The sequence below is a fragment of the Ostrinia furnacalis genome, unplaced genomic scaffold (genome assembly GCF_004193835.3).
Source record: "Ostrinia furnacalis isolate ACB-3 unplaced genomic scaffold, ASM419383v2 OfSCF4280, whole genome shotgun sequence".
Lineage (NCBI taxonomy): Eukaryota > Metazoa > Arthropoda > Insecta > Lepidoptera > Crambidae > Ostrinia > Ostrinia furnacalis.
In genome coordinates, this window is record NW_021134519.1 from 678013 (window position 1) to 702697 (window position 24685).

The 24685-nt window shown below is 36.9% G+C and overlaps 2 protein-coding genes across 6 annotated transcripts in view; both read left to right on the forward strand.

Moving 5' to 3' along the window:
* The window catches only part of LOC114359272 (neuronal calcium sensor 2), a 134606-nt gene extending 125030 nt beyond the window's left edge, over positions 1 to 9576 (forward strand). Inside the window, exons 4-7 of one of the 2 annotated variants that reach the window (XM_028313585.1) lie at positions 1508 to 1626; positions 1851 to 1994; positions 2232 to 2360; positions 3616 to 9483. In XM_028313585.1, coding sequence (XP_028169386.1) covers positions 1516 to 1626; positions 1851 to 1994; positions 2232 to 2360; positions 3616 to 3792 — 561 coding nt within the window. In that variant the 5' untranslated portion in view covers positions 1508 to 1515 and the 3' untranslated portion in view covers positions 3793 to 9483. Of the gene's footprint in view, positions 1 to 1507; positions 1627 to 1850; positions 1995 to 2231; positions 2361 to 3615 lie in introns of both variants that reach the window. The other variant, XM_028313584.1, reaches the window with a different exon arrangement.
* The window catches only part of Nca (neurocalcin homolog), a 145923-nt gene extending 125080 nt beyond the window's left edge, over positions 1 to 20843 (forward strand). For 2 of the 4 annotated variants that reach the window (XM_028313580.1, XM_028313582.1), the window contains exons 2-5: positions 10060 to 10215; positions 10404 to 10522; positions 10683 to 10871; positions 13343 to 20843. In XM_028313580.1, coding sequence (XP_028169381.1) covers positions 10146 to 10215; positions 10404 to 10522; positions 10683 to 10871; positions 13343 to 13537 — 573 coding nt within the window. In that variant the 5' untranslated portion in view covers positions 10060 to 10145 and the 3' untranslated portion in view covers positions 13538 to 20843. Of the gene's footprint in view, positions 1 to 9911; positions 9959 to 10035; positions 10216 to 10403; positions 10523 to 10682; positions 10872 to 13342 lie in introns of all 4 variants that reach the window. The other 2 variants (XM_028313583.1, XM_028313581.1) reach the window with 2 other exon arrangements.
* The last annotated feature ends 3842 nt before the right edge of the window (positions 20844 to 24685 follow it).

Below are 24685 nucleotides of genomic sequence, written 5' to 3' on the forward strand. Positions count from 1 at the left end.
TTTCAGTTAATATCTCTATAATCTGTGACGGAAAGTCACGGTAACACTAGACGGTAACTCTATCCGAGAGCTATACAATCAAAAGTTGTAGTTTATCCAGTAAAATTCTAATCAGCTATCAGGGACTATCAGCAATAGAAGAAACAGGCCCTTATTATCTCCAATATGCTCTAGTTTAGTTATAAGGCGAAAGACATTTGCAAGTTACTTTGCAACACTATGCGGCAATCCTGCGCCGCCTGCAACTGCACGCTCAAGTGCCCGGACGGCTCCGCTCGAGTCACGATAAGTTTCCAATATAACTTTCACATGGAACTTTCAATGATCCCTTGAATTCTTTCAGCCTTTATTTGTTTTATTGAGATTTGAACTGGAGCTTTCCTAACTTTTGTTCCCATCATATTAAAATTACAACTAGATTCTTGGTGCTTTTTAGAAATAAAATGTATAAATAAGCTTTTACGGTAACTGCAAAAGGAGTTATACGTAGTACCAAAACCTGATTTCGTACACATATTGAATTTAGTAATACGCAATATGCTCATGTAATTCAAATGGAATAAGATGTGTACGTTAGGTACACATAAAACGGCAATGAAATGCCTTATGCCACAGCTGTGCAATCGCATAAATACGCATCGGGCTGAGTGCAGGCGGCAAATGTAATGGGATATTGCACTCACAAACATTGAGATACTTTTTATTGTCCACCATTCTGAAATGAACAGATACGAAACTACGTTTTGGAGCATTATTGCGACGCACTTTCCAGTCAATTCAGATTAAGCCCGAGATTGAAAGATATTCAAACTTTAAATAAATCTCGCGAACTCGAGTCAAAATATTCAAGGTCAAAGGTCATCTTCTAGATACATATAACGTTGCTTTTGCTTTCGTCTGTCTTGTTTCATGATTTATGGCGTTATTGATGGAAATTCTGTACAAATTTGAAAGCAGGCAATATTTTTTTAATACGTGACCACGACCGCTCTGCCAAGAGCGTAACGAATAAGAAGAAGAAGAAGAAGAAGAATATTTTATATCTACACCATTTTCGAGATAGAACGTGAAAGCATCATAATGATACACCTAGCTGCCTAGAATATGCGGTGTCGTTATTTTACTGCATTAAATACAAAGGCACATTTTGCTTTGTCGCATATTCACGCTGTGCTCCCAAATAATACCAAAAGTGCGCTCAAATTTTAGTCTAAACCACTGCGGAGTTAATATTTAGTTAATGAATTTAATGTTAACAACGCTATGAATTCCCTATTATAGGCACACTGCGCCGCTTCATACAGAATTCAATATTGACATTCGATTGTTAGCATTAGTAACTAATGTTTAACGAATTAATACATATAATTGTTTACTTAGTCGAATGTTGTTTGTATCCATCGAATTTGGAGAGCTTAAATTACAAATGGTGTAATTTTCATTTCTAATAATGCTTGTGGAATGCGAATTGCTTTTCAAATCTAAATCGGTGTTTCTATTGTTACAGGAATCAAAATGGGTTGCTTCGTCAGTAAAGACAAACTCACCAAGGAGGACATGGACTTCCTCAAGACCCACACGTCGTACGACGAGACCACCATCAAGGAGTGGTACAAAGGTTTCAAGGTGAGCCGGCGGCGCGTGATTGATGTCGTCATAATTTTCCGAATCTCCCCTGAAAATATTATACCAATCAGGACCTCCTTCGCTAACGACGGGCAATTCGTTTTCTTTTTCTAACCTATTAGGATTTATCGCTGTCGTTACAATTTGTTAGTTTTATCGTGGTATTATTTACGTTTGGGCTTCGCTATTTCTCTGTGTCATGCGTTTTGTTTTCACAATTCCAGCAAGACTGCCCCAATGGAAGACTAACGCCCGCCAAGTTCGTGGACATGTACAAGATGTTCTTCCCCTCGGGCAACGCTGTTGAGTTTTGCGACCACGTGTTCCGCACATTCGACATGGACAAGAACGGATACATAGACTTTAAGGTAACATTCCCAAACGTTTTCAATTGCAATCACGCGATTGGCTGGCGAAAACTAATTGTAAATGCTTGGCGAAGTCTCAACTGCTAAGTGCGAGTTTGACTAGACTTTAATCAACGTTATTCCTGATTGCTAACACTTGAAGTGTTGTTGAGTTAGTTGAACAAGTGACTTCCTTGTTCTGTGTTGTTTGCTCTGAGGAAGTCTTACCCTGTATCGAGTTGAATGTGTTTGTTGTAGGAATTTCTGCAGGCGATTCATGTAACATCGAGCGGCACTCCTGAGGAGAAGCTGAAGTGGGCTTTCCGCATGTACGACGTGGATGGAAACGGGGTCATTGATATCCAGGAGATGACCAAGATTGTTCAGGTTAGTATTAATTGGCCAATTTGTGTTCTTTGAATATTGTATTTTTTTTATGTAAACGAAGGCTGCAGTCGTCGATTAAAAGGAACTTGACTTTAATGATTCTTTACGATTATTATTCTTTATCGAAGCCAACTGAAGATTAATTTTAATGCCAGTTAGTGCTACTGTAAAATCTTGTTTTATACATACCTACGTTTTGAAAAAATAGAGTTATAAAATTGAATATGAAATTATTCATCGGAATTTTTGTGCGACTGAATATTTTTTATTTTTATGTGTATTCTTTACACATTGCAAGCCACAAAATATTATATTAATATATTTTTATTTTACTTCAAAGAAAAAATAAAGTCTTGTGAAATGCACGGAACTACGGATCTCTCCTCTAGTATACTTGCTCTTGACCGATTATTTTCCTATGCGTTCATGAATGGCATTCTATTTACATATTAATTATGAATGGACATGCGAGCCCGCATTAATTACGTGACGTCACGTGCCACGGACAGATTATAGTAGGTATGTTTAGATTGTGCCCTAATTAGAGATTACGGATGCTTTGTAACAATGCAACGAGGTGTTAGGTTCGCGCGGATCTAATCCCGCTGTGTGAAAGGGCTATTAATACAGCATTATCAAATTAGGACCAGCACAATTGGCTCAATTATGTGAGTAATTGTTGCATGCTTACTACAGGGTGTTTGGTAAATGGGTATATGAGCCGACACTAGCCCATGTTAACATGGTCATATAAATGGTATGGTAAAGTCAGAAAATTGATATCTTCATTTTAAATATTTTATTTTTCATATAAATCGGATTTTATCAAATTTATTTTGTATGAAAATTAAAAAAACTAAAATGAAGTTATCAAATTTCTGACTTCACCATACCATTTATATGCCCATGTTAACATGGGCTAGTATCGGCTCATATACCCATTTACCTAACACCCTGCATAATGTGTATGTACTTGCAGCGTCTTCAAACGTGCTTTAGGAGAATTAGTGGATCTCAAAGTGGCTTCTTTGCATTTTATTGCAAAAAGGACGATGAATTGCATTCATTATTCATGTCAAACTTTAATTTAACAAATATTTAACATTGATATCGAGTAACAGTGTTACTATCTAAAATGAAGTCTGCCAACAAAAAATATTGTAAGGATATATTGTCAAGTTCCTTAATAAATAATCATATCGACTCGGCTGTATAGTTGCAATGTAATTGATAACTATCTACAATGTATCCGCAGGCGATCTATGACATGCTTGGCGCGTGCTCAAGTAACAGGCCGGCCGATTCCGCCGAGGAGCGTGCCAAGAACATCTTCGCCAAGATGGACGAGAACAACGACGGGCAACTCACGCAGGACGAGTTCCTCAAGGGCTGCCTCCAGGACGAGGAGCTGTCCAAGATGCTTGCGCCCTAAGCGCCAGAGCGGCAACCCTTACCCGCCCCTACCCTTGTACAAACAGCATCACCATCTGATGCATTCATAAGTCATAACAGTTTGAGCTACCTGTAAGAACATCAAATTCCAATTGCATTCCATTCGATTTGATAACTCGCAGTTTGGTTTTATATCAAAGAACTGCTGGTTGCATAACCAAATTCTGATTCGAAAAAGTAAATTTCTGCTAGTTACAGAGCTTTTGTGGATGCGTTGATGGTAACATTATCGTAGATTTTCAAAGCACACCGTAACATTTGAACTTGAAACCTGTAATGTGAGTGTTTGCCTAGAACTCAGAAACGTAAGAGTGATGCTGTTTGTACCTTACGATCCCCGTGGCTCTCTGTCCACACGACAGCATACAGCTGCGTTCCAATACTGATGTGTTATTTGCGAACTTTCTCACAACTATCACACTAGTACCAACCAACCTCCATATACACCCCAACTGATTTTTATCCGTAGTGTACGCCCGCCCGAACAAACCAATTGTGGGCAAATATGTATTCAGCACACTCCGACAAACGACGGGCTTTTTGCCAACCGTGATATCGGAAATATTTATGTTTTCAATGGCACGGTTAAATTTTCGAGTAACTTTTGAACGTGGGCTGTCGTGTGACAGGCATGAGTGGGGCAGGTCACACTCTCATGCCGCAGCATGTGACTTCTAACGCTTCTGCGCACGGTTACCATGCTAAGTTAGAGACTGGTGGCATAATTTCTCAAATATTCACCGATCACCTCAATTATCACAGCATACAGTTAGCCTTTCAGTAATCCGGCTAGAAAATCAGTCGGAAAATTCGAATTTCCCGTGTGCATTACCAACTTCGATGTTTGTTAAATAAACTGTCGCTAACAAGCGGAAAATGTTGGGTAAATCGTGTGCTTCAGTTTCTAACTGCGCAGGCCGCAGTGTGTGTCTGATCGGACGCTGTTTGCGCAGCGCACAGAGAACACGCGTACTGTGTACGTCAACAAACAGACATGTATGCAAACCCGGCCGCTCGCCCCTACCAGACTCTCCCGCTGGCCAATTACTATATGTGCCGTTGACAAGAAAATACCTGCACCAAACAACCGAAACACAGCGAGAAGTTCGCTCATTAGGACCGCAGGCTTTCCTATTTCGGTTCTTAAAGCTATTTAAAAGAAGGCCAAAAGACACACACATATTAAACCAGTAATTTTGAAATCAGAAATAAGTATCAAATTTATCGTCTTGTCAAAAACCTTGTTTGGCGACTAAATTCTGAAACTCAGAAAGTCAAATTCACTGTAATAATTTTAGATGTTTCATCGAGGGATACAAACGGGGTCATCGATCAAATACCAACGTTCGAACAATTACCTAAACAAGTTTCACGAAAGCGTTCGTAGATACGAAACTACAACCACAGCTACAACGTCCTTCAGTTCAACAATAGAACAGGCTCCGCTTAAAACAAAAACAAGCGAAAGCTCTAAAAATGCCCTCAGTAAAATACCTTTTAAGCTGAACCCCGTTTTGCAGAGCACAGTACAGTACGTTTCGTCGTTTAATGACGCGGCGTTATAGAGTTTTTCGCGACCGAGTCTTGCATTGTAACAAGTGCGGCGCTCGTGAAAACATTATTTTATGCATCGCGCTGGTGAACCAACCCCGTGCCCGTGTGGAAGTAACTTCGCGAAAATATGCGCCCGTGCCTTTTGTGGGACGTTTCACTGAATCGGTTTCCGAGCGATGGATTAAGGTCTGTGCACGCTAACCGTGCCTCGGTGTGTTTGTAGCACAATTCATCTAAGGTGCAATTTCGTATAAACTGTTGCGTGTAACATACGCTTGGTTTGCATGCATAGTTTATACAAAACCACCCCTTGTGCGTAGATTTATTACCGTATTTCGCGACAGTTCAGCTGAAGAGGCAGTCTAGTTTGTGTGTGTCTTTTTGTGGGATGCAGTCAGTTGTGTGCGGGCGTAACCAAACGCGGCCGGAATAAACTCCGAGTAGAGCGATTGATTGCATACATGTTTGATCCACACTGCGTTTCCAACCTAAATCGCTGCTCTAAAAACAGAAGCCAAAATGGTTAACAACGCCAATGGGACGTAACATTTGTACACCCCTCCACCTCTTGAAGAATGATCGACCTGCGCTTCCCACGCTTTTGGGTCAAACATTTTTGTCGATTTGTAAAAAATATATTAATATAAGCATCGACGCCGTCGGTGGCTTTCGAGTATTAAAATTGTCCATTCCTATCGGTATTTAAGAATGATAAAATGTATGTCGATTATTATGAAGTTTCTGTCGTTGTCGGACTGTCCACTTCGCGAATAGTATAAGTACGTAATGTGTCCGAACCGTTCACCTCTTAGATGATACTCGTATAAACCCTGATGTACTCGATCTGTCTGGTTCAACCTTCCTCCTATCCGTGGAATAACTGCACAGTATAAACTAATGTCAATCTTTAATTATACTATTAAGACAACTATTAGTGTAGCGGTGTGCAAACTGCAAACAGAATGGGCCGGAGTCGAGGATCTCACTCTGGCCACTTCTGTTCAGGCGATCTATGTAAGTTCTATTAAAGTAACCGTAACATTTTACATTGGGTAACAAAATTTGTATTATTTATATGTATAATATCGTGGTTTTCGTTTGTTCATTCATCAGGGATCTTCACCATTTTCAAGGTCGGTTCTAAACCAACTCCTCTATGAGCTTCTTCTCCCTTCATTATTTCTGAGCTTTAAATATAAATGAGTTTTTCTCTTTATACAATTTAGGGCTATAAAAATTAATATTTGAAATTTCAACTCTAGTAATAACGACATAAGTTATTTTTACGCTGAGTATTGTAGGCGTTCACATCATTTCCCCACTACTGTGCCTTCTAGTTCTCTGTAAATACGTTACTGATCATCGTCTGTTCATTTATATTTTCCAAGTTACCTTACGTTCGCAAACTCTCCTTAAAACTCACCAAATGCCAAATTCGCCTTGAATTTATCATTTACGTACCAAATATGTTAGTGTGCCCTAGTCACAAATTTTAGTTTGTATATTTAGCTTTTAGTATATTTTGTTGTTGTCGTTGCTTAATTTTGTGTAGTTTTTGTTAAATTTCACGATGGCAACGCAGAGAAAGGGGTCGCGAATCGTCAACATAGCTCTAAGTTTGTTTCCAAATGTTTTAATTAAATGTAATTTAATATGGATCGCACAAATTCCCGGTCAATATAACTGCGCATTTCGCCAAGACGCGGTTTTCTTCAAGTATTCTTAAAATACTTGTCACAACAATGTTTCAAAGGAGCATTTTAGGAATAACGCTGCTTCAATTTTAAATCAAAAATCAAATTTGTATAAGTATACCATTGAAGATCGGAGGCCAAGTCTTTGATTTGTATAAATATAATAAATTAATGGTCTTGAAGTATAATATTTTGGATTACAATTTAATAGTTGAATAAGGCTTTTAAACTGACTTTGTGAAATAGAATGTAAGCATTATGCACTAAACTAACTTTTGAATTATTATATTATTGATTAATTATGTACATTCCAACGTAATGAGTACATTAATGAATGAATTCTATTTAAGTATTTTTGTAATGCATAATTTATTCTACCCATTGTATTGTATCACTTCTAGGTACTATATCGTTTTATTCTTTGATGTTCTAGCATAATACATCCGAGCGAAATTGTAATGTGTTATGTTTTAATAATTTCACATTCATTAATACTTCATTTATAACATTTCCCCGAACTGAGACGAGATCAAATGTTCTGCAACAAACAATTAACGAGAATGAGAAACATAGGAACAATTTACTTTTAAAAATGATTGAAATGAAATGACTGAATTTTATACAATTAAAGAAGAGGGATCAATAACTCATCTTGGACCTGAAGGTAGTTCTCGTAGACAGGGTGTTGTGTGACATATCACAAAATTGGATTTTAATTCAACTAAAATTGGTTCAACTTCAGTTGCCATAACGCGCGCGCGCCTTTTAAGCTGACAAAGCTGTGGAGGAACCACAGCGTACTTTTCAGATATTTACACGTAATATAAGTTTCAAGCGAATATAACATATCTCAATAACTGAGAAATAAAATTTCCTTCGGTCAATTAGGTTTTGTTATTGGCATTAGTACGCGACCCAGGCCTATGTCAGTTGCTATTATCGTAAACGGGGCTACACGGTAGTCTTAGTAGTTAGTACTTACTCATTTCTCTTTGTCCTCAATCTATGTACACATAAGGACTTAAACTTCCTTTCGGAGCGTAACGCACGTACGCGGCACCGCACTATACATTATATCTCTTTTTAATATAAATCTCAACTCTGTAGTGATATGAGTAAATGAATGTGAAAAGTTGCCATGTTTCGTATGCTTAATTAGTATTATGTTTATAATTGTGCCATGTAATAAAGAAAATTGGAAAAAATACGAATTGTAAAAATGTGTCAACATCTGCTACGCACAAAATGATAATGTAATGGCGCTTGATCGAGACGGTGATTTCTGTACTTAGTGCGCTTCACCAACAATGTCGTCTAATTTACTGTCCCCGCGTAACTTTCCATAGTTGTCATTACAACTATTTCATCTGTGATTTTCCTTTTTCGTCAGGTCATTTTATAGAATTTCTTCTTGGTCTCAATTATCAATCTCAATAAATTGTAAGCCTACTTGGGTGTATTATTACTCTGTCAATATTATTATTAAGGTAATTTTACTATGATATATTAATTTTAAAGCGAGGAGAGCGGTGATTGTACGCACTACTTTGTATGTCCGTGCGGGTGAAACATTTTGAGCAAGAGCTCCAGCGAAATGTTTCACCCGACCGACCGATCATCAGACCGAGTGCGCGCCTAATAAGATTTTTTCATTATAACGCAGTATTCAATTATTGACAGAGTAGTATTTTAGTATTAGACGTGTACACGACCATCGAGGTTAAGGTTTAATTGTGAAGTTATCTGAATAAGTACTTACCTGTTGTTGATTCAATGCCTTTGATTGGAAGTCAGATCGTGTATGTTTGAAATATGTAAGACTAGATTTGCAGAGAGAAGACCACTCTTCTCCTTACTTAAAGAACATTGTGACAGTATTCCATCAATCAGTAAAGCAGTGCATCTTCGACTTGTAAGTTCTACCGCCGAAATTGCCTCCGGTTCGTTCAACCAGTTAAATATTAACTTTGATGATGTACACCGATGAACATATTTGATCAATTTTTGTGTTAGTTGTGTAGTTTATGCATAATAATTGTATTTTATAGTAAGCATCAAGCACAATTCATTTAATACACTGTGTATTATTTATTTCTATAGTATATGTAATAGAATAGGTACGTTTTAAGATGTGAATTTAGCTACGAAACGCACTATGTGGCCATAGAATTTTGGAAATAAATTAGCCCTTAAAATTTACAGCGTCCTGTGTCAACTTTCTTAGTCCGAAACTGAGCCAGTACTTGCCGCAAGCTTTTTGTAAACGAAATTTAATATTAAAAATTCAAATTTATATTTAATGTGTACCTAAATGTGTAATAGTTGCACGTAGGTAAATTAAGTATTGGCTAACTAAAAATAACTTGAATTAATAACATCAAATCTCTGTTGGCCTCTTTATCTTATTAGCATAAAAAGTTCAAATTTTGCAAAACGAAATTTTTAATATTCTAGAAATTGGCAGGCATGATAGTTTTATCATACAGTTTCCTCCGTTACTTACCAGTTGTATTGCCCAGTTAACATAATTTACGAATAACACTAGGTTCTGTCTTGACAAAACTGTAAACTTCATTTGCAAAAATGTATATTTGCATGGTACACACTCAATATTACCTAAAGCGGTGTTGTCAATATTAACTTAGTCCCCGTATTAGAGTAGTACCTACCTTGGCACCTGTAATAGATGGATACAATACCCTCAACTCTGATGTACTTTTCAAATACATATTTTTAATGATTCACATTTTGCCTATTCATGTATAATATACAAATTACAAAAAGAAAATAGTTCGTAATTCGTTCAGTTTTTTTTGCTTCTTTATTTTTTTACCTTTTAATTATATTTAAGAATTAAGTCGAATGAACGAGTAACAATGCTTGGAGTTTAATCAAAAGGTATTTGTTGTATTTTTCAAATGTGTGTATAAATATAGATGTTGTAATAATTTGATTAACTACATTTTGTGTAAAAGATTGTGTGAAAATATCTGTTTTAGGGCCCAAGATCTGACTAACTGAAAGAACAGGTTGTGTAAAGTATTATAACGTCCTATATCACATAATTTGGCTTAGCATCACAAAGATGGGTAAACAAAATAGCAAACTAAAGCCTGAGGTCTTAGAAGATCTGAAGCAGAATACGGAATTTTCAGGTAATAATGAACTAACAATAAAAGTATGTACTAAAATCTATGCTTTAAAAGTGTAAAAAATTTAAAAAAATATAAAAAAACAAAACTGAACAAGAAAAATCTGTAATATAAATATAATAAATCACATAATTATATCACTAATACGTATTAAAACCAATACACTAATGCATCGGTTTATTTTTTAACAGACGCCGAAATACAAGAATGGTATAAGGGATTCCTAAAAGATTGTCCCAGTGGTCACTTATCTGTAGAAGAATTTAAGAAAATATATGGGAATTTCTTCCCGTATGGAGATGCCAGTAAGGTACGTACCAGCATAATTATATTTATTTATTAAAAATACTGTCACATATTCATATACAGATAATACCTAACTACATAAGTTTTTTTATTCCAAACATTTAAATCTGTATAAATCGCCATCTACCGGTGAAGTTCTGCATTAAATGCTTGCATGCTTTCAGTTTGCAGAGCACGTGTTCCGGACATTCGACGCGAATGGAGACGGCACGATAGACTTCCGAGAGTTTCTCTGCGCGCTGAGTGTCACCTCGCGCGGGAAACTGGAGCAGAAGCTCAAGTGGGCCTTCTCCATGTACGATCTCGACGGCAACGGGTACATCTCGCGGCAAGAGATGCTCGAGATTGTCACTGTAAGTATACTGGACTTTTCCCACCTCTCGTTCCCACGTCGGCAACTTCTGTATCTAACGTAGCTCGCGCGGAAAACTGGAACAGTGTACCTACCATGAGTTTACGTTTGGTGTGCTCGCTAGCGAAAACGTCAAAAATCTCTATGGAGATTTTGTTTCTTGAAAGTAGCCGCTAGGGGCGCTGCACAATATGTCATACAATTAGGTGTCATTTTTTTACGCAGTCGCTAGCGAGCACACGTAACGTAAACTCATGGTAAGCACACAGAAGCTCAAGTAGGCCGTCTCCATGCACGATCTTTATGGTAACGGGTACATCTCGCGGCAGGAGATGCTCGAGATTGTCACTGTAAGTATACTGGACTTTTCCCACCTCTCGTTCCCACGTCGGCAACTCCTGTATCTAACGCACCTCGCGCGGAAAACTGGAACAGAAGCTCAAGTGGGCCTTCTCCATGTACGATCTCGACGGCAACGGGTACATCTCGCGGCAAGAGATGCTCGAGATTGTCACTGTAAGTATATGGGACTATTCCCGCCTCTCGTTCCCACGTCAACAACTCCTGTATCTAACGCACCTCGCGCGGAAAACTGGAACAGAAGCTCAAGTAGGCCGTCTCCATGCACGATCTTTATGGTAACGGGTACATCTCGCGGCAGGAGATGCTCGAGATTGTCACTGTAAGTATACTGGACTTTTCCCACCTCTCGTTCCCACGTCGGCAACTTCTGTATCTAACGCAGCTCGCGCGGAAAACTGGAACAGAAGCTCAAGTAGGCCGTCTCCATGCACGATCTTTATGGTAACGGGTACATCTCGCGGCAGGAGATGCTCGAGATTGTCACTGTAAGTATATGGGACCATTCCCACCTATCTTTTCCATCACTGCAGCTTCTGTATAACGAGGGTCTGCAGTTTGATAGATTTACTGTCTTATAACGAAACTGGAGCAGAAGCTCAAGTAGGCCGTCTCCATGCACGATCGTGATGGTAACGGGTACATCTCGCGGCAGGAGATGCTCGAGATTGTCACTAAGTATACGGAACTATACTCACCACGGCAGCTGCTGTATAACCAAGACATACAATTTGGCCTTCAATGAGACGCAACTACACTCGCGAGCAAAAATATGGAATCACCCTATTTGTTTCGAGCGATCACAAAAACTAAATGACTAATAGAAGGCAAATAAAAATGGCACCATTTTAAAGGTAATATTATAAACTTTAAATTAATACCACAGATACATACATAGTCATTCAGTTCTTAAGTTCGCTCGGTACAAAACTGCAACGGGTACAGATGTTCGAGATTGTCACTGTAAGTATACGGGACTAATCCCACATCTTTTTCCCAGTTCGGTAATTTTTGTCTAGCCAGGATCTACAGTTTAGCGTCTAACGAAATTTGCTTTTAATGAGACCCACCTAGTTAGTTCGTTCGTTCGTTTCAGCCGAATGACGTCCACTGCTGGACAAAGGCCCCCCCCAAGGATTTTCACAAAGACGGGTCCTGCGCCGCCCGCATCCAGGCACCTCCCACGACCTTCACCAGATCGTTGGTCCACCTAGTGGGCTGCCTGCCCACATTACGTATTCCGGCATGGTCGCCACTCGAGAGCTTTTCTACCCTAGCGGCCATCAGCTCTGCGAGCTATGTGCCCCGCCCACTACCACTTGATTCTAGCGATTCTCCCACCTAGTGAAGATTGACTGACTGACATAGTGATCTATCAACGCTCAGCCCAAACCACTGGACGGATCGGGCTGTTTGGCATGCAGGTAGATGTTATGACGTAGGCATCCGCTAAGAAAGGATTTTACGAAACTCCACCCCTAAGGGGCTAAAACGGGATCCACGCGTACGAAGTCGCAAGCGGCCGCTAGTTAGCACGAGTATAACTATAAGTACGTAGGCTAAATTATCTATAGCGGACACAGTAAGTAATTACTTATACAGGGTGTTAGGTAAATGGGTATATGAACCGACACTAGCCCATGTTAACATGGGCATATAAATGGTATGGTAAAGTCAGAAAATTGATATCTTCGTTTTAATTATTTTAATTTTCATACAAATCGGATTTTATAAAATTTATAATACATCCAAGTGATGCTGCACGCGGCTAATATTGACACAGACCGCGAGCTAGATACTACAGTGGTTTCTTCACAGACAATTTAATGCCAGCGTACGCTTTTCACTACTAGACGCTCATGATTCTACAGGCATTAACAGCAATGCTTAGTACGTATTATATAACTTTAAGACTCAGCAGCTCTTCTGGTGGACCGAAGACATCATAAAGGTAGCAGGAAGGCGCTGGACGCAGGCCGCTACCAACCGGGCAACATGGAAAGAATTGGGGGAGGCCTATGTTCAACAATGGACGTCCTATGGCTGAGGTGATGATGAGCTGTTCTGCAGTTCAGTCTTTATTACTTAACATGTTTCCCTGTAATTTTCCAGGCCATTTACAAAATGGTGGGGTCCGTCATGAAGATGCCGGAAGACGAGTCTACGCCGGAGAAGCGCACCGACAAAATATTCCGGCAGATGGACCGAAACAAGGACGGGAAGCTCTCGCTCGAAGAGTTCATAGAGGGCGCCAAAAGCGACCCCTCCATCGTGCGGCTCCTGCAGTGCGACCCGCAGTCCCAGTGATACCCTCGATACTAAACCTCGCGAGACCACCCGCTCCTCACCTACCCACAATGTTAGTATAAATATCACTCCTATAACCATGCTTGTAAGAGCTAGTGCGCGGCGTATAAGTGAAGTCTACAGATTCTTGTCCTGTTGCTTGGCTGAGAATGTACAGCTGCTTCAAATAGGGATTACGAGGACAATGTTTACGTTATCATTCATAGGTTATGGTTCAGGATTTTCATTTCAAGTGGGCTACTTTCGTACGGTTCGGGAGAGGGTCCCTTTAATGTTCTCAGCTATTCAGCTATTCGTAAAATTTAATTAATGTAAGATTGCAATAACTTGAAATTCTTGGTACAAAATAACGACGAAATTATAAGCAAGATAATAATGTATAGTTGGATCCTGAATTGTTGAGTTTGTAACGGAGTTTTCCCTGACTTGTTATGGCCAGCAGCCAGTCTACAGGATAATGGTCGTTATAGAATGAAGATGTATAAATATGGATATGTTAATGTAAACTTTTCTGACGTAGAGGACTTGTAATCAGGAGTCATGATGTGCCATCTGCACGGCCAGCCAGTGCATCCGAGGTCGCCAGGCTAAATTCTAAACTTCCATCCGTTAGTATTCCACTACGCATCACAAATGGCTGTAATATGAGAATTTTGGGGTTACTCGTTTGAATAGGGTCATGTAGATTTAATGAATCAAGGTATCTCGTATTGCAACCATAGATCTTATATTGAAACTATTATTGTGTCTTTCCTATATACCTTATAAGTATAATTATAGCCTTACCCTATAGATAAAAATTCCGTAGCTTCAAACATTCGCTTCCAATTGAATGGTGTTTCTACATAAGCGCAGTGTCTTGTGACGAACCTTTCTTCCATTTCTTCAGTTTAAATTAAGTGTTGACGCGGGCTGACTATCTGCGGGTGAACATTGTAGTTTGCTCTGTCGCCGATAGATGTCGCGACTCGTCAAGGGAGCGTTTGGGGCAGTGCGCCTATGTTGTTCAATAGAACTACAACAGATGGCAGTATACGGTATTACGTAGCTTTTTCCTCAATGCAGCTCCTACAAAACAGCTGGCATTCATACTTTTATTGTATGAACATTTCAAATTATAATAATTTATATACATTTACACTCAATCAGTTAACCTCGTTTTGCCTTATGAAATTATACATATTTTAATATTTGATTTTTGACAAATTAATGTTTATTGGGCGCTTGCATTGGGAGATAGCGGACATAGCACAATAAGAAGAAATAACGCATCAAAGGAATCAGATATTATGATAAACGATAACTTGTACAATTATTTTTAATTATACGAAACATATTATGCTGATTTATTCAAATAGCTTATAATATTAAGGTTTTAGTTTTAAAGGATGAGAAAAAAATAAAAAACTATTTAGTTTTGGAGTCAGCCAAGTATTATTAATCAATTATTTTGTTGTTTTAATTTGTGGATCTTTTCGTACATAGTGTTATGTTATATTACATTTTAACAGTAGGTTTGGTATTCTTTCGTGTTGCCGGTGTAAGCAATAGCAAGTTAAACCCGATGAAGGAACTGCTTAAACTGTTGGTGATCACTTGGCGATTCAAGACAATAACTCTGTAATATAATACGCTAAATATGTATATTAGATTGTGTGACACAAACACTTGATTATTTTTGTGTATATTAGAAATGTAATGTAAAATATGTGTTTCTAACAACATAGTACAAAATACCGCTGTTGTTCTAAAAGTAACAAGAGATCTACTGATATGGCAAATTTGTATAATATTATGGCTCGTATTCTGAATCGAACCCAAAACTTATGGGTTAAATTGTCTTGTGGTTGATAAAACAGAATATTATCATCAATAATAAAAACAGATTTTGGGTAGGTATCGTTTCCTAATACGGGCCTGAAATTATAATAGCTTTCCATGTTGGTCACCACAGTTGATTCGTCTTATAAGCAAGTAGTATTTCAAGTAGATGTTTTATGCGTTCACGTTTTAAGCAAGCACAGTTTATGTAAGCTAACCGGTAGTTATTGACTGTAATATAAGCCGACATATATTACTAAAATATTTTTAAGTATGTTTACTGCAGTTTACTTTTATTTAATTTTAGCGATTACGAGTCTCGTCCGACGTATGATTTCACCTGCAAATGTTAAGGTTTGACCTGTAGGCAGTGCTCCCGTCACCGCTTCTCTTTATCTTCGCACGGCGAGAATTAATCGTACAAATGGCGTGTTTTAAGACAAAATATCATTTTCGTGTGTAGTTTGTATAAAGATATACATAAATTTCTAAAACAAGCGTAACACTCACTAATCAATTCTCGTTCACGTTTTAGAAGTTTATGTCGTCGACTATGCGTGTATTTATTATCTATGTATTGTTAAAGCGTGAAGGACGCTTCTGCCTTCACTCGGCGCACGCGCCGCCTTACCACTAACTAACGCAATGCAATCTAATTATTGTTTTCACTAGGCTTTTACTAACACGAATATTTGATGCACGCTTTAATTTTGTCATTCATGTTTAGATTTATTTTTATGGCTTTTTATTGATGTATTTTGAATGGATTCTCATTTTTATTTGTATTATAAAATTACTTTATAATATATTGACATTTTATTTCGCTTCTCTGTTAGCTAGCTAGTTTTATCCACGGATATCGAATCAAATGCACAATTATTTATTTCTCGCACAATTTGGTTATTAACGTGTTAAATGTATGCTTCGGTGTTTAACTAACATTGTATGGTCTTTATTGTGGAATTGATTGGATATTGATATCTTCTTACGAGTACAAGTCGCAGCTTCATCGTCCTCACATATTATATCTATGTAGACTATTTGAAGTATCTAGTATGTGAATCGATTACAATATTTGCCATATGTAAGTACATACAAGAATGCCGGCGAGTCGTGCCTTCAAGACTAGCGCTGTCGTTAGTCGTTCAATTGCTAGATTTCGGTTCGTACTAGAACTGCTAAAAAGCTATGCCATTGAATGACCATTCTTATTGCGACTTATAGAAAAAAAAGGTTATATTCTAGCTAGTCTGTGTGTTGATATCTCGTTTCAATATGATTCACTTATAGACTATAAAATAATAAAACTAATGAACTGAATTCCTAATTATAACTACTGCCAGAAGCTTAGCTAGAAGTACTCGTAAATTCCGTAGTTCCTTCCTATAGTTCCGTAGGGTTGTGCTTTGACATAGTCTAGCTGGAATATATCCTGGGCAGATCAGATAGAGCCTGTGAGCAGGCAGCAGTCACTGGTCGCGAGTGCAGCTCCGTACTAACTGCCTCGGCCGGCTGCCAGGAGCTACAGTAAAGCTGGTAGTGCTCACGTGCAGCCTCGCCACAAATACGGAACCCCGCAATAATAAATTTCTAAAATCTCGATGTTGAAGTGTAAAAGAGAATCAATATTTTTAATATATTATATTTTAAATTTATGTACAGATTGTTAGGTGTTCGTCAGATTTTACGAATATTTGTCGTTTATTCGATAGTAAATGTTATATTTCCATGTCTGTCATTTATGTAACTTGTAATTTCTTCTGTCGTGACGTCTCATTCTGGACACATTAGGGTACAGGCACCATCAGACATTATTTTGAAGATGCTTCTCGATATTTTCAACCAAAGTCAATTAATAATTTACTATTCATGTTCTTCTTTTTAATGAAACTGATGCAAACGTTAATTCTATCTTGATCCTGTACTTTTCCTAAATAAGACCACCGAAAGTAACGGTGTCAGTCAATCCATGATGATTCTCAGAATACTTATTGTATAAATTAATGTTGTATGGTGTCATGTATCCTATTGCCTATTTGTATTTTATTAAATAGATATATCAGAGTCCTGAGCAATGTTACAAACTGCATCAGCAGGCCCTGTCGTTTCTCTTCAGGAGTACCAATAGTGATATAATGCTGTACCGCATTTTGTAAAATTTCCAACGTGCAGATGATTCTATAATCGGTTGCGATCTATCGCTGGCAAATAATAATTATCTACTGCTTTAAGATGTCTAGTGGGTGTCAGGTGAACTGCCGTACTAGTATACAGTTCAATAAATCCATTGATCAATATTTTGCTTAATTGTGTTTCTAGAAATTAGTTGTTATTTCTGTATAAAAGGTTTTCAATCGACCAAGTCTGATTTATTGTTAGATATTAGTTGTAAACAGCTTAGCTGCTCGGTTCGCGTAGATTAGCCGGGTACACACGAAACACGTGGTAGTTTCACAGAAAAAAATGCATTGTGCGCGCGCGCCGGCGAAGCGGCAACGTCGCCCGGACCGTGCTTGCACGACTAATCGCGTGTTCCGTACTTCTGTGGGCCTATGATTTTTTACAAATTCAGCCAGCTTAGTTTCTTATGCATTTTATACGACATGTAACTTGTTCCGGCCTTGTCCGGGCTGGTATGTAAATTATATTTAATTAAGATTACAGGATGTTAGAAAGGTTAAAACTAGTTTTCCGCTACAAAGAAAAATATATTTTTATTATATTAATCAGGAATAATATGTACGTATTAGAAATACAGAACTTACTCGCTAATCTCCCCCAAAAATTCCATCCAATCATATCCTTCCATTGATTACCAAAAAAGGCAGACTTACGTAGTGTTGATGAACACAACATAAATAACAAATTAAAATATAGTTATTTGATTTGTAATCAACAATATGCCTACATATTTCTTGTAAAAGTATGATAATAAATAAATAACTTGATGAAATCATAAATAAATAATTAAATCATAATAATTTGAGGATAAATCCTAAAATTCTGAATCAAAATACGACGGCTTGTGTCTGACAAAAAACGGCTGATTAGCGAGAAAATACTGTATTTTATTAGTTTGTGTGATTATTGTACAAATAATTACTTTTATATTCTGTTAAACATTTATATTCAATTTATAAAATAGCATTAAAATATCATCACAATCATGTTAATAGAGAATATTAAGCTAGGTAACTACCTATCTAGTCACATTACAGTATCACCAAATGTTGAAAAGTTTGGTTTTGGTTGTGGAATTTAATTAGACCTGTTTGTTATTGGCTTCCAAATTATTGAACTATCTCTATGGTCTCTCCATTTTTTTAATTTTACGCAGATAGGTTAAAATTTTGTAATGCTTTTCACCTGACACCATAAATTTTGTACGTAATTACTTATAATAATAATATTTTGTTAAAACGCTATCCCTATGGGTCCGATTTTTATGATTTATTGAATATGCGCTTACTTATTAGGTCATTTACTAAGTATTTTTTTCAATCGAATCATCACAGTCTTCGATGTAGATAATTAAGGATTAATTTCGACAAACTAGTATCGGCCCAGCCTTCCTTAAATCGTCTGATTTCTTTATACGCGCCAGTTGATTTTCGGTCTTCCAGTATTATAAGCAGTAGACGAATAAACTACGAATGTAATTTTTGGCCTTTACAATAAATACAATAAATCCATTTAAAGTTCTATGGTTACCTAGAAGAGTTAGTAGCACCATTCTAGTTTATTGCTAGCATTACAAGGGTGCTAATTTTTACTTAATTGGTGTTAACGTTGACAGCTCAAGGGCGGTTCATATTGTATGTATACTTGTACTATCTAAATTTATCTTATTATGAGATCACCATTTCCCTCTTAACACCTAGTTAGATAGGTTTCGCTCTATCCACGTAGGCTTACTATGCCTTCCTTTATTTATGCTCGACACTATTTATTATCATCACTGAATATAATCTATGGTGCATAAAATGTCCTATGAGATTAAAGGATTGTTAGATAATAAATCTATATTATTACTTTTCATTTTGTAATTATGAATAACTAATACATGTTTAGCATAATTATAATTGTTTGATACGTGAAGGTATCTTAGAGAGTACGTTACCTGAATACACAGGGTGCTATTGACTCGAGATGAGGGAGGCGCGCTCTGGTGGCCACTTTGGGCAACTAACCGCATGCGAGTCGTCGGTGGATGGACCGTTTGCCCCAAGCGATGTAGTGGTAGGCCCAGGGTGGAACCATAATCTGACAAACATCACCTTAGTTTATAAAAGACCCGAGAGTAGCGTTATAAGTTCATAATGTGAAGTTATTGTCGAAGCTAGTTCTTTAGTTAACCTTTACCTAGAATTATAATATCTTTAAAGTCTTATAATTAACGTCAATGATATTGACTGTAACAATGAAAATTGGAATTCAATTGCTAGTAATTTACTGAGAGAGTATTTCACGTTTAAGTAACGATCTGTCACAGGTTTCAATTGTTCATAGACCTTTTTGGAATGCAGTACAAACTAGAATTAGGATGTATTTAAGTACAAGGAAGGTTTAGTTATGCTTTTAAATGATGCCATACAAGATACAAAGAAATACTTAACAAAAGGCACGATTAAACAAGGGAAGTGTAGACGCATAGCGTAATGATTCTATCTTGACAGTAGGTAAGTACATGATTAAAAATTAACTTTAAAAGAGTGTTTTTCTGATTATAGCAAAGAGTATCATAAACCGAGCAATAGGTAATGGAGAAGAGTTGTTAGGAAGCAAGCGAAAATAAAAAAGCATCATTTTGATTTGACTTTAAGTGAATTTTGGCAGATCGTAAATGTTAATTCTGTTGAAACAACTTAGTGAACATTTGTATGTACTAGTTTCTGATTAATACCAAAACTCTCGAATAATTTCAATTCCAAGGACCAAATGTACGCGTACAAGAGTGGTAGTGGTACATAAGTAAGAAATTGGTACCTTTACATTCGGGTTAAACTCCGATGTTAAATTAAATCGTGTTTCACTATCGTTGTGTATGACATATCAAAACAATTTAACCATTAAATCGGCGTGGCGCGGTCTTCATTTCGCATGATACACAGCTTAAATATCGATCGTTCGATTTTTATTCTTAATAGCACCCTGCTCTTTGAGAAAATTGTACCATGGTATATCTATGTACACTGAAACTTACCGAAGTTTAAATTAAATGTTTGGCTCAAAAGTTAAATGTTTTAAGGTTTAATAAAAGGTATGGTCACTGGTCAGTGTTAGGAACCTACTTGATTGTTGAACTATTGGGCACTGAAACTTTTTAGTGTAGGTATAGATAGATACTTAAATAGATATTTATATAATTATGCATATAGGTGTAGGTGAAGTCACAAGGACGCTTTATGAAAATTATGAGACAATTTTGTAAGTATATTAAATAAATATTAATCTAAAACGATGTAAGTAGCTAGCTTGAAGATCAGTGGAACATCATAAAAGACATTTAAAAAGTTTCAGGGCGTCAACATATATCGAGTGAAACGATCATACTTTTTATGTAACGCTTTGAAAATCTAAAATGCATTTTGTCTCAAGAGTTTATCGTTCTGTGTAGTCAATTTGTGATTCCTAACATCATTTTCTTTGAAATTGACCTTCTAGTTCTGATACTCTGTTTTAGAATAAAATTATTATATCTATTTATTAAATCTTTCTTCTCTCTAACAGTGTTTTATTTTTTTATTATTATTTACTTACCTTATGGGCTATGTAATTAGTTAATGCAGTAGCTGTTTACCCATCATTCATTATGCATTAAAACGGAAAGGCTTCATACCTAATTAAAATACTAAAGAATTATAAAATCATGACATTTACAGCTACAAGTAAGGTACACAAACGGTCTAGTTTTGTATCTGATCACATCTTAAAAAATAAACAGTATAAATCCCTACATCGCAAAGAACCTCGACGTTAATTACCTAACAGGGTGATAAAAAAATTGATGACTAGCGCGCTAGTAGCGGAATAAACGGGTACTAACTTATGTGTTGGAAGGTCTTTTGTTGGTGTAACGTCACTGAGGGCGCCACCTGTAAACAGATTCTAACTTCTAAAAACATTAGTAGGGCTAAGGTATCTAGAGCCCACTTCAATTTGAACTTTATGCTGTGAAGATACGGTTAAATACCAATGACTTTTTTGAGCCTGGTTAAGGGTTAAAGTAACCTATAATAACCTAAGTAAGTCTGATAAACATAAATTTTTGAAACTGCGATCGCCAACCCGCCTGCTAAGCGTGGAGATTATGGCAAAACGACACGCATTGCCTCTTATGAAAGGAATCAAAATCCGTAAAATATTTCGAAGGAAAAACTAAAAAAAACTCATAAAACTCATTTATTTATGCAAGTAGGTTTTTAAACAGCACTTTGAAAGAATACGGGCATCACGGTTTGTCTGTTCTGTGTGCCTACCATGAGTTTACGTTAGGTGTGCTCGCTAGCGACTGCGTAAAAAAATGACATTTAAATGTATGACATATTGTGCAGCGCCCCTAGCGACTACTTTCAAGAAATAAAATCTTCATAGAATTTTTTGACGTATTCGCTAGCGAGCTCCTAACGTAAACTCATGGTAAGGCCAGTACCTACCTGTAGTCTGAAATCTAGAAACGTAGGTCGATATTAAGTACCTACTTGTCCTGTTTGAGTCTTGCGCCTAGATCTTCATCATTTGTTTGATTCATAATAACGCAACGATCTAATTAAGAACCGAAAACCCGTTTTCGGAATATTAATAATAATTACCTACCAACTTATCTGACATAACATCATGAACTTATGTAAAGTTAATTAATAAATAATATAAGTACTAAGTACCTACTTAAACATACTACAATAGCGAATGATAATGAAAAACATTCATTTGATTTCTCAATATGTTTATATATGTATATTTATTTGTTAGCGGTCATTTGAAAGAAAAGAAAAGAAAGAAAAATAGTTTATAGTTATCATTTTTTGCATCGATCGCCGTTCATTTCGCGGCTAGGTACTACTTACGTAGAAGTCTTGAGACCGTGATACCACAGTGATACTTATTACTTAGCTTAATAAAGTTCAGTCTATCACAATAATATTATCATCTACATTTAATTTTATCTGTTTCGATAGACAATATCATCTTTGACGAGTGAAAACCTCGGGAGTACCGAAAACAAAAAATTTCAGGAGAGAAAAAACCGTCCCCTGAATATTTTTACGAGGTTTTCTTAATAAAATTATTACATTAAAAAGTGTTTTTGGTAAAAACGACTCACTCGTCAACGACGATATTATAAAAATCACACAAAATAAGAAAGAAAAAGGTAGGGCACAATTTACATGCGGGTTTATGACTATGAAGCCATTTCTTCTAATACATATTACGGGCGTATACCCGTCGGCCGTTTGGTGTAGTGGTTCAGAACGTGCTACTATGCCAAGAGGTCCCGGGTTCGATTCCCGGCCGGGCAGAAATTGAAATGATGAATTTTAATTTCTGTGACGGGTCTGGGTGTTACTATGTATAATATGTATGTATTTAAAAAAAAAGTATATAAGTAGTATATCCGTTAAGCTAGCACCCATAACACAAGCATTAAGTTGCTTACTTTGGGGCTAGCTGGCGATGTGTGAAATTGTCTAAAGATTTATTGTCTAAAGATTTATTTATTTATATTTATATTTGAAAAACATGAGTGGATTTAAAACTAGATTTGGTTACTAAAGTAGGTATCTTTTTGCTCTTCACAGACAGGGGCTCAGGACCAGTCCGTTAAATAAGAAGTCTTACGATCCAGAAATTCACACAAAATAACACACATAAAGTAAAATGTATGTCTACCTACTTAAATAATAAACCTAAATCGAAAAAACCTAGTACACGAAGACGAACAAAACTAAGTCAGATTTATTAAATACCTAAGTAAGAGGCAACGATTTAAGTAGGTAGCATTGAAATTGTAGTAAACATTAATTATTAATTTGTATGAAAGCCTGAAAAATATCTTTACTTAAATATTAATATTCTTCAGAACACGTGTAAGCAATAACATCTACGAGTATGTAAATTAATAATGAGGATAAACATTCCTTAAAAAATATTTTCAGGATCTGCTTATAGTTAGGTATTATTACTTCCTAACGTGCTTTTATGGTCCGGTCTTCTTTCTTGAATAGACTTAGGCTGAGTTGCACGACCAAACTTTGACCGTAACTATAACGATAACCGGTGTTTTTTGTATGGAGTTTGACAGATTTTTGACGTTTGTCAAAGTCAAAGATGGTGCAATCCAGCCTTAATAGGTATCTCCACTGTCTATAGGTACTTTCGAATACCTAAGCTAGGTTAACCACTGATTTATCGTGGTCTTTGTTTGTGACGAGCTAGCTTATCCTGTAGGCCTAGGATGCGCGCCGCGGTAAGCGTTTTATCGATTTTACGCGTTAAACTCATACATTTGTCGTCTGAAATTATCGATAAGATTTTATCACGGCGTACATCCTAGCCCGGCTGAAGATGAAGCCGGAATTTAAGTAAAAACGAAGTGTCTGTTTTTCTTTTATTATTTACTTTTCACATTTTTTGTTGTGAAGTTTTTAGCAAGACCCGATTCTTTGTACTTTTGCGATAATTACTTATTATCTCGGTTTTTTTATTAGGGTTCCGTAGTCAATGGCAAAAAACGGTTTCGTCATGTCTGTTTGTCTGTCCGTCCGTATGTCACAGCCACTTTTTTCCGAATCTTTAAGAGCACTGTTGAAACTTGGTATGTACCTATATGTATTCTTTGAAACGCATAGGTACCCATAGGTCAGAAGAGTAATACAAAAAGCCAACCCAAACAAATCACCTGGATATTATGACCTCATCACCAATAAAATCCTGCAGGAAATGCCTGATTCTGGAATAGTTATTACTCACAGCAATATTTAACGCGTATCGAAATTAAAATTTATCACACCAGCTTTAGCTTTGTCTCTGTTCCTTTTCTTTACTCATGTGCTAATACTCTTTTCCTCATGAACACGTAGAGGTATTAAATTGAAATTAATATCAAATACCTACTCAGGTCTATAGTACCTTTAAGCTGTAACAAAATAAAAGTTCTATAGGTACCTACAGGTTTCTACGGAACCTTCGGTGCGCGAGTCCGAGACTCGCACTTGGCCTGTTTTTAGTTGTGAAGTTTTTAGCAAGAGCCGATTCTTTGTACTTTTACGAAAAGTACTATCTCGGTGTTTTAGAAGTTTTATGTTACGTCACTTAGGTAGTTAGGTA